Below are 14,406 nucleotides of genomic sequence, written 5' to 3'. Positions count from 1 at the left end.
ATGCTGGGCTGGAACCAGGCTTATTTGCAGATGAGGAGGAAACGAATTCCATTCCCTTGACACGTGAACCTTTTGCTGGAGAAGTGCAATTACTACCAGAAAAATCACAGAAAGCAAAGGCTGAGAACAGAGCAGCACTTATTTTTAATAACAGCTTGGTGTAATCTGCACACATTTCTCAAGCAACATCAGCCTTTTCCTGCCAAGGCTCCTCTTTAACCGTATTTCCCATGAAAAATTTCTGCCATGGCTCAAAACTCTGTGTGTAGACAAAGGCTGAGGGAGAAATGGGAAATTCAAAGGGATGGAGAACACGTTCTTTCTTTATCTGCCTGTAACAAGCAGCATTGCCCTGCCCGCACTCTTGAAGCAGGAGGAAGAATGCCAACTCCCCCCAGGAATTCTCAAGGGATCTTTTACTAGTAGACTCTTTGCAGTCTCCATACAGGGTTTGGGGTCTGATGTCCCCCCTACTCAAATGGTTTGTGACTCGCTGTCCCCACTCCCTGTCTGGCAGCACGGTTGGCTTGCTGAATGTGTCAGCCCTGGCCAGCTCCCAGCACAGAGCTGAGCCAGCATCCAGCCTTGTCAGGGGCTTGAGCCTCATCCAGAGCAGCTCCTGATTGAGCATCCAAAATTTTGGAAAGCTCCTATTGATTTGGGAGCTGAATTTAGTTTTGGCAAGTGCTTCACTCTCACACACACAGCTGCACAGCTCAGATCCAAGAGGGTTTTATGCTGTAGCTATGCAAGGCTGATGAACAGCCACACAAACCCTGCATGAGGCTGTGCAAGGTCACTGCCACCTGCTGCACCTTTCCAGCCTACAGGGCAGTGATCATCACACAATGTGCTTAAGGTGGGTGTTGTTCCTTTTAAAACAAGGGTGAAGGTGCTGCTCTGTGCTGCAGTGGGTCTGTGGCAGGGAACTCTTGAAAGGTGGAGTATCACAGCACAGACATCTGCTTGTCCTTCTCCTGGGCAGCCAGAAGTGTCCCCAGCCTTCTCCCAGCCTGGTGCAGGATGAACACAGGGTGCACAGCCAGACCCTGCTCCCTTGGTGGCTGCAGGGGCTGGCAGTGACAGTCCCTGTCTGGGTCAGCTGTGACAGATGAATGCAGGCATCTACAAAAATATCTGTAGGATTGTCACCCCGGGGTAGTGATGGGTGCTGGTGACATTGTTCTGCCTGATGCTGGTGTGCCAGTGGGGTTTGGGGGGCACCCATTTATGCTGAGAGCTCATACAGCACCCATTGGGGTGAGCACCCTCCTCTGCCTTCCCCATCCAGCTGAAGGTCGGGGGTAGGAGAGACATTTGGGGTGGAGGGAACAACCAGGTGTTTTCCACTCTGTGCCCACTACAAACATGACCAAAAACCTGTCCGTGGTGCCCACTGCACCTTGGTGTCCCCAAGGACCTGTTCCCCCAGCTGGAGAGCGACAGCGGGGATGCTGCTCCGGGCAGAGACCGGGGAGTGATGCCCGCACCCCGGCGGTACCGGGGATGCTCGGGGCTCCTGGGGCGGGCGGCAGAGCGGGGCCGGCGGCGGGCGGAGCCCCGGGGGTGGCGGCTGGCGGCGCCGCCCCCGGCGCGGACACCGGGGCGGGGCGGGCGGGAGCGCCCGGTGCCGGCGGCGGCGCGGGGGGCGCGGGGCTCCGTCCCCGCCCGAGCGCGGCGCCGCTGCCGGAGGATGAGCTGCGGCCGGCCCAAGGACATGGAAGGTACCGGGCGCGGGCGGGGCGGGCTCAGGTGCGCGGCGGGCACGGAGCTGGCGATCCGCTCCCTCCGAGGGGCTGCCCTCCATCTCTCCGCGATGCTGTCGCCTCCATCCTGGGGGGTCTGTTCTTCATCCCTCCCCCGGTGCTGTCCCCTCTGTTCTAGGGGTCTGCCTGCCCTCGATCCCCGGTGCTGTCCTCTCCATCCCGGCAGCCAGTCCCTCCACATTCCCCTTTACTCCCCTATTCCGGGGAGAGTCTGTCCCCGTGCCCTACCCTTGGTATTGTGGTGTACCAGTGAAATGGGGTAGAAAATTGGCTAGAGCAAAGGGATGCAGGTGTGAGGACAGGGTAGGCAGGCCTGGGGGTGCTGGAGCTGGGCAGGACCCCTGGGAAGAGCATGTCAGGGTGGAAGGGGGCTCACTGCAGGCAAGGATGTCCGTGTCTGTGGGCTCTCACACCTGCCTCCTGCCAGGAGAGCCTTCCCAAAGCCACTGGAGTCCTGTCTGCTGCCCTCACCCCACACTCACACACTGTCCAACCTTACAGAAGTCCTCTGGCATGGGGTGCTCAGGGTCCTCCTGGCAGTACCCATGGGAGTCTCAGGAGCATAGATATCCCAAAGGCATGCACATTCCCCCCAAACACTGTGCCCAGGGCACCCATCGTGCTGCACAGGGAGGACAGAAAGGACATCTTGCCTTTTGTTCCCTTCCTCCTCTGTCCTCGGGAGGCACCAGCAGTGGGCAGCCACCAGCCTGAGCTCTGTCCCTGTGCGGGGCTCCCATCTCATCTCTGCAAGCAGAGAATTCAGAGGGAAGCGCTGGGGTGATGCTCATCACACCCAGGGCCTGAGCCAAGCACACTCCAGGGGAATCTGGAGAAGCTGGAGAGGGTGTCAGTCCTCTTTGAGTCTGGTTTCATCTTCCTCAGATCTTAGGGAGTAGCTCAGGGCAGGACCTAGTCCATCCTATAGGCACAGCTTCAAAGATGGGATGTGTTGGGGGATCCCAGAGAGCATCACTGGAATGATCATCCCTGGAGGCTCCACCAGTGCAAGCAACACCTCTGCCATGCACCGGGGTGAAGCCACATGGAAGGGACAGAGGGGACCAGGGCAATGGCAATGCCAGCTGAGCTCATGCAGATGCCACTAAAAGCAGGATGAGTTTTTCACAAAGCCACTCGTTGAACTGAGCAAATTCCCTGTCCAAGGAGTCGTCAGAGACTTCTGCTCCCATCCACCCTTCACCTGCCTGCAGGAACGCAAGAGAGACGACAGCTCCCCAGTCCACCTCCAGTTATAAGCAAATCCCTCATTGTATTTAGTGCTAAATGTTTCTTTCCCTCCCAAATGCGGTGTGATGACCCACCCTTAAGGATCGTCACACAGGGGCAGCCAGGAAAATCAACGAAGTGATTTCATTCCCTGTGAAGCTTGTTTCAAGCTTCTCCCATTAATCCCGGGAAGCCTGTCTGACCTCGGGAAGCCCGACTGCCCCCACTGCATCTGCCTGCAGACATGGTCCCATCTGGAGGGCAGGTCTGTGGGACACCCACACTCAGGGATGTTCCCGAGGCCAAGCTGAGAAGTGGTGGCAGAGGACAGAGCAGGAGTCAGGCAGTATTTGCCTGTCCAGGCATTTGGCTCCCCTCGCTGTGCCCCTGCCTGCTCCTCCTACAGCTTGGCTGCCTGCCACCGTGTCCCCCGGACAGGTGCTGGTCACCTGCGGGCAGGAAGCACCCGCGGGAAGTCCCCTGGCAGCCGGGTTGCGGGTAGTGATCAGCCCGGGCAAACTCGACACGTACATGGAAATGTTTTGCAGGGGAATGCTGCCACATCCTGCCCCGAGGTGCCCAGCCCCGAGAGGTTTCCTGTCCCTCTCCCCACCAGCAGCTGCTGCTGCTCTGAGCCTCTCCGGCTCTCACGTTTCACCAGCCATAAAAGTGTCTGGAGAGGGAACGGCAGCGGGAGCAGCGTTGTGCCTGGTGAGGGCAGGGAGGGCGTGTGTCCCTGCCGCTGCTGCAGACCCTGTCCCACCGCTGCTCTCCCTGCGGGGACCCGGACCTGGCCTCCCCTCCTGCCTGGCTGGACAGGTGCCCAAAATGGATCAAAGAGCCATGGAAACGAGCCGGCAGCGATTCCCCGGTGGCAAGCAGGCAGTGGGGCAGGCAGAGAGGGCACAGGGACCCTGGATAGTGGGGTCACAGTGCCTGTTTGGGGACCCGAGCCGAGCTCTGCCCTCCCCACTCTAGCTCGGGCTCAGCCAGCCTGGAGGCTCCTGCATTCCCGTTTCAGGATTCAGCACAGCCCCTGCTCTGTGCGGTCCCCACTTCTGAACCCCAAAGCGACCGCGGCCATGAGAGCTTTGGCCGGGAGCAGGTGCAGCCCACACCGCGCCCTGCGGCCCCTTCCTTCCAAGGCTGTTCATCACCGCGCTCCTTCTCCGCTCCTCCGCTGCCCTAAGCCGCCGGTGACCCCGGCGCTGCCACACTCGTGCCATGGCTCCGCTTGGCCCCAGGGTACTTTAGTGGCCGGTGGGTCCGGTGTCCCCTGCAGCAGCCCCCCCAGGCTTCCCGTCCATCCCAGTGCCAGCTGGCCCTGCCGCGGGATTAGGCGGGAGCACGAGAGGAAAGCAGCGAGCGTCTCTCCGGATCAAACGCCCACGGGGCAGCGGGGAGGGGGTGCAATTCACCCCCCTGTGCATGTGAGAGCGGCTCGGGGCCGCCCGGAGCTGGGATGAGCGTGCAGCCGGCGCTCAGCGGCAGTGGGAGGGAGGCGTTCGGGGGAATCAGTCAGGTGTGGACGAGGTATGAGGGGAGGCAGGGATGGAGCCGCACTCGTGACAGCGGTGCCGAGCGCTCACGCGCGTCCCTCCTCCCGCCGAGATGCAGCAGGGCCGGCCATCCCTCTGCTGCGTCTCCACCATCCGCAGCTCGCAGGGACCTCCCGAGCCAGGTGAGGGGTCTTCAGGGCACGGCCGGGGGGCTGTGGGGCCATCGGGTCTGGGGGAGGTGCTGTATGTGCATTCCTGGCCGGGGGGCACAGCCTCCGGCTTAGCAAAGAGGGGCGGAGGGGATGGAGGGCGGCTGGTTGCTCCTGGGAATGCTGTGGCTACTGCCTGTGCAGAGCACGGAAAGGAGAGAAGAGGTTGGATGTCACCCCCATGTCCCTGCATGGAGCCAGTCCGGGCTGACACGGGGCTGTCCTGACACGGGGCTCCTCTGTCCCCATCCTTTCCTTGCTCCAAAGTGTTCCCACATGCCCTGCTCAGCACCCTCCCCACCATCCCATGTCGAGTGCTGCCAGGTGACTAGAAAGTTGGGACCCAAGAGCTGGGCTGGGGAAACTGAGACTGTGGAGGAGCTGCTGGAGCCAGGGCCTCTGGCTGCAGGGCAGCCACTGCTTGCTCCAATGAGGAACCATGCCTCCAAAGCCCCTGAACCTGCCTGTCTTCCCAGTTCATTCTTCCCTTCAACTTCCACCCCTCTTTCCCATCTGCTCCCACTCCTGGTGTTGCATCCAGCAGTGTTTGCTGCAGGAGCAGAGATGCTCACATCCTGCTGTGGAGGCCATAGCTCCCTATGGATATGGGTCCTGCTGATGGCCAGAGCCCCCTTCCCTCCCTACAGCAAATCCTGGGTAAGCCCTGGCACAGCTGAAGGACACAACCCTGGCACCAGCCCCTCCTGACCTACCAGGTCTACATCTGCTGCAGCACCCAGTTGGATGGGCAGTTTCCAGCTCAGAGGTATCCCAGCACAGCTACAGTGCCCAGGGTGCCATGGACAGGACAGTAGCATCACTAATTAGAAAAATGAGCTGCATCAGGATTTCTCCAGCCCTCCTGCTCTCCCAGGGTGGTTTGCGCTGCAAGTGGGTCTCCTCTGGGTGCTGCTCTGCCCTCAGAGGTGGTTCATGACTTTCCTGGCTCCCCGTGGTGGGAGCAGGTGAGCTGGGGGATGCTCTGGTCGTTGCTTCCATGGATCAGAGCTGCTTATGTCAAGCTGTCTGGCTTTTATCCGGAGCAGACAGAGCGTGAGCCCCTAATACCCACTCACCCTCCTCCTATGGCAGCTCGATCCCTTCAGCCCCCCTCAAAGGAAAGCTTTGCAACCTCAACACCCCCAGCTTGTTGAAACACCAGGAATTGGATTTCAGTGACATTTGTGGGTCCCTTACAACTCAGGATATCCTAAAATTCTATAAATAAGGGACAAAAAGCACTTGTTGTGGGTAAATGTCTCTTCGTGGTCATTGCTGAAGGGCTGGTGTGTGTTTGGCCATCACTGGAGTGCACAGTAGCTGTCCCCAGGCACCCATGGTCTGTGCTGGGGGACCAGCCTGCATTCCCTTCTCCACCAGGCTGCCCAGGGAGGGTTTCTCTGCTCCCCTTCCCTCAGTGACGGCAGTCTGCTGTCAGCCTGGACCATGAGGAGCAGCTTCCCTGGGTCTCCTCCCGGTTCCTGTCCCGGCAGAGTGGCAGTGACAAGCAGGAGGTTCTCAGCACGTCTCGGGGATCAGCTGCGGGTCCCGCGTCTGCTCGGCTGGCGGGTGTCAAAACAAACGGCGCTCGCGAGGGGTTTGTGTGGGCAAACATCTTGTCGGGTGCCTGCTGGATCCCAGCGCCAGCTGGCGGCTCCTGGGCTGGTGGATTTTCTTCTTGGCAATGGGAAAGGAAGGCAGGAACAGGGAGGATTTGGAGAGAGGGGCTCACAGCCTGAGTTCAGCAGATTCTGTGGGGTGGAAAAGGCACTTTTGGGTGCCCAGGCACGGGGAGGATGGGGCACCATGGCCGTTTCTCACCCCCCTTCCCTCTGCAGCCGCCGCTGCCGCCTCTGCTCACTTCAGCTTCTGCCGCAGCCTCCTGGAGCACACGGTGTCGGCCGAAAACCTCAGCTACCGCCTGCAGCGCAACCCGGGCAGCAGCCTCACCTGGCACGACGGCCGCAGCCAGCGCCCCGACGGCGGCCGCACCGTCAAACTCCTGCGGCAGCCGGGCACCGAGGGCTCCCAGGTACCGCCCACCCCAGGGGACACGGCTCCTTGTGACCACGGAGCCCTGCAAGAGCATCGCCCCTTCCCCGGCAGGGTCAGACCTTCAGCTCTTGCTTTGCTGAAAGCCCTCATGATTATTGGGCGTTTAGTTATAGTAACCAATATATACACATATATAATGTGTTTCAATCAGGTTGTGCTGGGGTGAGCTCTCTGTGTCACCTCCCCTCTCTGCATCACCTGCCCTCCCACCTGGAGCTGGGATTTAATACCATTTTGCACTAAGTATGCCAGGACCAAATTCCTTATAAAGCCTTAAAATTGCTGAGCGCTTGTGTGTATCTCTTAGCCAAGTTTGGACCATTGTCTTGATAAAATTTGGAACTTTATTGCACTATGGAGGCTGTGAGCCAAAAATTTCCATCCATTCACTACTGCACAGACACAGGAAGGAATATCATCCCTGCAGGTGGGTTCTAGTTCTTCCCAGCCCCTCCTTAACACCCTGGGATTTGGGTTCAGACGTGGCCCATACAGACAGTGAATGCTGGAAGGAAAACAAGGCAAATCCAACTGCCTGGCTTCCAGTGCCAACATGAAGATGCTTTTGTATCACAGGGCCTGTCTGGTTCGGCTTCAGAAGGATCCCACAGAGATGGGTATGGTCATGATGCTCTCAGGAGCAGCAGCTCCAGGGGAGACAATGTCCCTTATACTGGTGACACTGTCCCATAATCTTCAGATGACTCCTTCATGGGGACACACCAGCCACCCTCCAGCTGCCAGCTGTGGCTTATCACAGTTCTCCCTCCTCCACCTCTATGTGCTGCCCAGAAGGATTTAGTGAAAGGTTTTTAAGTTGCCGTAAGCAAAGAAAAATGCCAGATCGCAGGGAGGTGATGCAAGTTACTCCTTGCAGTGCCCAGGGATGGCTCCCACCCTCCAGTTCCCCCAGTCACCTCCTGCCTTCCTGCCAGAACAGCCTCCCAGCCTTCCTGCCTGCTCTCCTCCACACCGGCGCTCGATATTCACGGCTGAGAGTTTATCAAAGAGACAGCGCGGCTCAGCCGGCTGGAAAACAAACCCATGATCCTTTCCACCTCCCCTGCCCCTCTGGGGAGCGCGGGGACTCACTCGGGGACCCTCCACGGGGAGGGAGGAATGCACGCCGAGCAGGCAGCGCAGGGTTTGGGGATGCTGGGATGGTCCCCGGTGCAGGGCTGTGTGCGATGAGCGATGTGCGTGCAGCCGTGTGCGTGCCCAGGGAAATTGCCAGTTGTTTGTCACCTCTTCCCCCGTGCCTCGGAGGGTTAGTTGGATAATAGCTGTGGGAAGCTGGCGGAAAGCTCCCGGGAAGCTGGTTGTTATTTCCCCCAGCCCCTCCGCTCCTCATCATGACTCGTTAGTGAATCCAGAGCAAATCGCCGCCTCCTCCTCCTCCCCACGGCACGCTCTCCGGCGCGCTCAGCCGAGTGTGAAGGAGCCCGCAGCCGGCGTGGGCTGGGGCTGCTCCCGCAGGCAGCGACTCCCGGGATGCGGCTGGTGGAGCCGGGCAGTTGCCGGGGTCTCCCCCAAAGGGAAGGGTTTCGTTCGGAAACTGCATCCTGTGCATTGACTGTTGGATTTTCCATCTGCTTTGGAGACGGACTCCTTACTTATTAATGTACAGCCTCCCTACTTCGCCTTCTTCCCTCTTGCTTGAATGTTCCCAACGAGCTGTGCTGGACGAACAGTTCATTTCCAAGCTCAAACGCTGTCCCGGGCACAAGCAGCAGCCACACCAGGCTGGCCAGGCTCCATGGCAATGCCTGGCATGGGGCAGGGAGCACATCCCAGCCCAGCTGCCCTCCACTGCCTCCTGTGCAGCATCTCTCACGAATGTGTCATTAGTTTCAGTAACTGCGGGATGTCTGGAGTCCCTCTTACACTAATTATCCCTGCTCCTCTATTAGACATGCTTAATTAGCCAGCGTTCACACGCGGAGGTCGATGTTGGCACACCGTGAGCCGCACGCTGTCGACCTTTTCCATGCCGGTGTGTCATGCATCAGCTGCTGTTCCTGCTCTGTCCCTGCCGTGTCCAGGGCATGGGTGAGCCCTGGCAGTCCAGTCCCCTCGTGCTTTGGGAAGCAGGGATGCCTTTTCCACCCCAATTTGCCCGTAATCCAGCCCAGGGCAGTCCCAGCAGCTTGGGCACAAGTGGATGCTTTGGAGCAGCAATGGTTGCTGGTGTTGCTCAAGGATGAATTCTCAGCATCACCAGCAGTGAAGAGCTCACCAATCTCTCCTGGGTGCTGAAAGCAGGGAAAGGGAGATTTCTGCATCTTCCAGCCCCATTTCCCAGCTAGCCTGGAGGATTCCCTAGGAGAAGCAGGCTTGCTCCCCTGTGCAGTCACAGCTCAAGATGTGTGATTTGCTCTGTGTGAGATAAGTCCAGGCTGAAACAACCTTACTGATGTCAGGGGGAGCCCAAAGATGGCAGAGGGTGTGCAGCCAAAGTCTGCTAGTGTCACCATAATCCTATGCAGCCAACCAGCATCTCCTCCATCCCCATGCACTGATTTTTGTTTTCCTCCTCACAGGTTTTAACCCCACTAACAGTCTCCCATCGCCCTCCCCTCAGGTCCGTGGCTGTGACCACTATGGCATCTACCACACCAGCCCCACGCTGGGCAGCCTGGTCAAGCCAGTGGTGCTGTGGACCCAGCAGGATGTGTGCAAATGGCTGAAGAAGCACTGCCCACACAACTATCTCATCTACGTCGAGGCGTTCTCCCACCATGCCATCACAGGTACAGGGTGTGCTCTGGGTTATTCCCCATTAGCACGGGCTCCTGGTGGACAGTGACGGCTCAGAAGATGGACATACCCCCATTTCTGTCCCCTCTCCCCATGAGATGCAGCCAGGGTGAGAGCAGGAGTGACAGTGAAACTGACCCAGGCTGGGCAGGAGGCATCTGCCACCAGGGTGAGCTCCAGGACAGGCTGGAAGTACTTTAAAATTATTACATTGGTTTATAAGACAGCATCTAATCACTTAGCTTCATAGAATAAAAACAATAATTTTACAAGTTTTTTAAATACTGACAATTTTTGCAGAAGGGGAAAATCTCTGCTCAGTTGGACTCCAAGTTTCAGAGGTCTTTGTCCAGGTCCAAATCCAATTCCCAATTCAGTCCTTCAAGGAGATTCACCTCTAGGATCTGCTCCTTCTCCTTTTCTCCCTGGGGACAGTGGCTTTGACTTCTGTGTAGGAGCATCATTCCAGTCCAGCTTTAATATGTGCAAGGCCAGACTGAGCTCTGCCAGGGCCAGGGGATGGTGGCAGGGAAGTGAGGGCAGGAGCTGCCTGGGGGGGATGCAAAACCCTAATGCAAGAGCTCAGCCAGCCTTTGCTCAGGCAACAAAGGCAGCATTAGTGAGTGTATGCTGGCAAGCAAGGACAAAAGCTGGATTACAATCCCTCCTCTAATAGCCCCAGACTGGAGGGAAGTGGTTCGGTGGGACCAGAGCTCTAATGGGTTGTGATGGGCACCCCCATTCCCCCAAAACATCTCCTCATGGGAGGTGGAGTGGAGAAATGGAACACTGCTGCCTGTGGGGATGGCTTACATGATTGCAGTCCTGGTACCTGACACAGGCTGGGGACATGAGCTGCCACCCAGTGCTCTCTGAAACTGAGGTCACGAACCAGAATGGTTTGGGTTGGAAGGACCTTAAAGCTTATCTCATCCCACCCCTTTGCCGTGGGCAGGGGCATCTCTTTCTCTTTCACTTCCAAGGATGGGGCAGCCTCTCTGGGTACCTGTGCCAGGGCCTCACCACTCTCACAGGGGTGAATTTTTCCCAATATCCAGTTTAACCCTATCCTCTGCCAGCCATTTCCCCTCATCCTGTCACTCCACACGCTACTCCGGGCAGTGAGAGCGCACTCCCTCCTCATTGCCCCGTGCTGACGGGCTCCCCTGTGCGCTGCCCTTCCCTGGGTCCCGCCCTCCCGGGGCTGGCCGGGCACCGAGCCGTTCCGTGTTCGCAGGCCGGGCGCTGCTGCGGCTGAACGGGGAGAAGCTGCAGCGCATGGGGATCGCGCTGGAGGCGCAGCGGCAGGAGGTGCTGCAGCAGGTGCTGCAGCTGCAGGTGCGCGAGGAGGTGCGGAACCTGCAGCTGCTCAGCCAAGGTAGGGCCAGCAGGGCAGCCCCAGGGGGGCAGCCCCAAGGGGGAGGCTGCAGGGCTGGGCTGTGGCACACGGGGATGGGTTATGGGGCTGTTTAGGGAGCGCAGGGGTGAGCTGTGATGCACGGGCTGCCACAATCTGCACAGCCCAAAATCTGTCAGTGGCCTTTTGCACAAAAGGGGAGAGATTCTCTGGGGCTGGCAGCGGGTGAGCTGCGACGTGCCACCCTGCAGGATGTTTATTCCTTCCTCTCCCACCTTGTTCCAGCTTCTTTTGGAAATGTCTCCTAGCTGATCCGTCTGTTTGGCAGATTGCACCAACACTGTGAACCGAGCTCCGCTGGGATGGGCTGTGCACCGCCGATACGAGACCTGAGCCACACGCTCGGAATAAGAAGAGACAGCTTCCCAGACACTCCAGGGCTCCTCTCCTGCTTCTTCCTTCTCTTTCTTTTAAAGGAATACGTTCCTGTGCAGGGATGGAAGGTTTCTTCCAGCAGACATGGCTCTTGGCTGGAGGAAAATCAGCAAACCAGCTGCTGGGACAGATGATGAACTTCCATCCACCTGAGCCTGATGGTTCACAGGGAAAGAGATGGAAAAAAGGAGATGGCAAAAGGCAGGGCTCAGCACTGTGGAGAAAGGGACAGTGGTTCCAGGGACAGCTCGGAGCTGTGTGCAGGACACTGAAGCATTATGCACTTGGGCAACATCCCAGCACCCGGCAACTCATGTCCATGCCTCGGAGCTTATTTAGGGAGCTTTGGTTTCCTCATCAGACTGGGCTGCCTGCCAGCATCCGGGGAGGTGACGTTATCAGTAGCAAATAAGATGATACAACCAGCCAAAAAATTCAAGGCTGGGCCAAGACCCCAGCACCCAGCTCCACTTGGTGAGTTATAAAGGGAGCTGAGTCATCAGAGCTGGAAAATCTGGGAGTAAAGGCAGGGTGGATGCACCAGGAGGGTGCCATGGCCTGGAGGAAGCTGTGCCAGGAGCTCACCCTTCATCTGCAGGCACACAGGGGAGCCCCTGCAGGGGCTGGGGGAGCAGGCAGGGGTGCTGCTGGGTGCTGATGGATGATGCCCAGGCTGGGGCTGGGGGATCACTGAGTGCCAGGTCCTCCCCTGCCCCCATCCCTGGTCCTGCTCTGCTCCATGCTCCCACCAGCTCTGCAGAGCTCTGCTCATCCAGGCATTGGCAGGTTCTTGTCCTGACCTCCTGCCCAAGGGCTGCTGATGGTGGCACTAAAGCCAGGCACCTTCCTGATGACCTCCACCATCATTAAGGTGAAAATGTTTGCTGTTACATCCCCACTTCCCAAACTCTCCCCTACAGAGCTACAGACTGTCCTTGTGGGCAGATAAGGAAAATCCACATGTAAATCAGGATTTTTGACCATGGTGGACGCTGTCACCTCCTCACATTCCACCTCAAGTGATGAGGGTAGGGCTGTGGGTCATGGGGGTCCAAAAACAGCAGCACCCCAAAATCCCTGGGACATTGGGATGTGGAGGCAGGTCACAGTGCTCCCTGGCCAGGCACTCTCCTGCCTGCTTCTCTGCTGGTAATAAATGAGAGACTGTTATTTTAACTCATTGCTCTTCTGACTCTTCCCACACCTGAACCTGCCCTGTGAATTTGGTTCCTCCAGTTCTTCCTGGGGATGCTCAGGAGATGTTTGCAGCCCTAAATCCCCCCGTGCTAGGCTGAACATCTTCCCTGTCTGCCTGTGGGTCAGGAGTCTGTGACCCTCAACTCTGTCTACAGGAAAGCAGCTCCAGGGTTTTGCTCTGTTTAGCTCCTGGCACCCCAGGACATAGGAATTAGAATATCCTCCTGTTTCCATACTGACCTTTTCAAATATGCAGCAAAATTTGCCCTTCTCACCTCATCGGAGACTCATGAGCAACAGAGCTGGGAGGATTCATTGAGTTGTAAGAAAAGGAAAAAGAAGCCAAAAGGAAAAAAGGATGAAGCCCATCTTCCCCACAGAGGGGTTTGTTTCTGGGGAGCAGGGGGGCAGTGGGAGCAGTGGGGAGGCACAGGGAGCTGGGGGGGATGAAGGGGCCAGAAGCCCAAACAGCAGATTCACACTGCAGGTGTCTGCACATCGTTAGAGGGAGACTCTGAGCTTCTCTCCAGAGCTTGGGAGCTGCACAGGAACAAACGTGTTCTCCAGGCTCCAGCTGGGCTCATGCAGTAAGCTGGTGGAGATTTGGCTTGGAATGCAGCTGGGGTGCACAGAGCAGGGCTGGGCTACCCTCTGGAAAAGGCAGGGTTCCCCCCAGTCCTGCCCCAGAGCCTGGCTGCCCCTTGCTGTGCTCCTGAGGATGCTCTGGCTCTCTCCAGCTCCTCAGCATGGAAGAAAGGAGGCACAGAAGAAAGCAGAAACCTGACCAATTGCTCTTGGCCAGAGCCCCAATCATGACCCCTGTTTGGGTGTCTTTCTGAGACCCATCAGCACAGGATGAGGTGGAGGAGCAGGGTGAAAAAATACTCCCAGGGCTGGCAGGAGAATGCTGTCCTGCCCCAGTGCCCTGCTCTGGGTCTTTGTCCTGATGAGGATGGTGATGGTGAGAGCAGAGCATCTTTCCAGGCTGGCTCTGGACTATGGCTCAGGTGGTGTCTGGTGCCACCTAATGCCCATGGTTTGTCCAAGGAGCACCCAGGACTCTGCCCAAGGCAGCAGGGATGCATCCAGAGCAGCCCTGGCATGGTTTGACTTCAGTATCTCTGGGCATACAGCAAAATGCATCTGCATGGTGTGTTTGGGTGTGCTGGGATGTGTCTGGCTGTGCTGGGGTGTGTTGGGGTGTGCTGGGCTGTGTTTGGGTGTGCCTGGGTGTGTCTGGGTGTGTTGGGGTGTGTTGGGGTGTGCTGGGGTGTGTCTGGATGTGCTGGGGTGTGGTGGAGTGTGCCTGGGTGTGTTGAAAAGTCTCTGGGTGTGTCTGGGTGTGCTGGGGTGTGTCTGGATGTGCCCGGGTGTGCCTGGATGTGTTGGGAAGTGTCTGGGTGTGTCTGGGTGTGCTGGGAAGTGTCTGGGTGTGTCTGGGTGTGTCTGGGTGTGCTGGGCTGTGTTTGAGTGTGCTGGGAAGTGTCTGGGTGTGTCTGGGTGTGCTGGGAAGTGTCTGGGTGTGTCTGGGTGTGTCTGGGTGTGCTGGGCTGTGTTTGAGTGTGCTGGGAAGTGTCTGGGTGTGTCTGGGTGTGCTGGGAAGTGTCTGGGTGTGTCTGGGTGTGCTGGGCTGTGTTTGAGTGTGCTGAGGGTGTCTGGGTGTGTCTGGGTGTGTCTGGGTGTGTCTGGGTGTGCTGGGCTGTGTTTGAGTGTGCTGGGCTGTGTCTGGGTGTGCCTGGATGTGTTTGGATGGTGGATCCAAGCAAGGACAGTTTTCCTCACAGGCGATAGCTTGTGGTGGTGAGAGTTGCACCAGAACCCTGGGAGCTGGAGGCAGACACTGCTCAGGATCCTCTTGGACTGAGGCACAGCTTGGTCACTCCTCATCTTTTGCCAAGCAA

At 58.0% G+C, this 14,406-nt stretch overlaps 1 protein-coding gene across 2 annotated transcripts; it reads left to right on the top strand.

The window, feature by feature from the left end:
* The first annotated feature begins 1,617 nt into the window (after positions 1-1,617).
* Positions 1,618-12,484, top strand: SAMD10 (sterile alpha motif domain containing 10). 2 transcript variants are annotated; one of them, XM_079321386.1, is made up of 5 exons: positions 1,618-1,724; positions 6,543-6,736; positions 9,341-9,509; positions 10,754-10,894; positions 11,202-12,484. In XM_079321386.1, exons 1-5 carry the CDS (start codon positions 1,694-1,696, stop codon positions 11,264-11,266), a joined length of 600 nt encoding a protein of 199 aa, XP_079177512.1. In that variant the 5' UTR covers positions 1,618-1,693; the 3' UTR covers positions 11,267-12,484. The 2 variants fall into 2 exon arrangements, with proteins under 2 accessions (XP_079177512.1, XP_079177513.1); XM_079321387.1 differs by having other exon boundaries at positions 11,159-12,484.
* Positions 12,485-14,406: the final 1,922 nt, after the last annotated feature.

This window comes from Erithacus rubecula, assembly GCF_903797595.1.
Source record: "Erithacus rubecula genome assembly, chromosome: 18".
Classification (NCBI taxonomy): Eukaryota; Metazoa; Chordata; class Aves; order Passeriformes; family Muscicapidae; genus Erithacus; species Erithacus rubecula.
The sequence above is the reverse complement of the archived record's forward strand: the minus strand, read 5'-3'. Positions and strand labels throughout refer to the sequence as shown.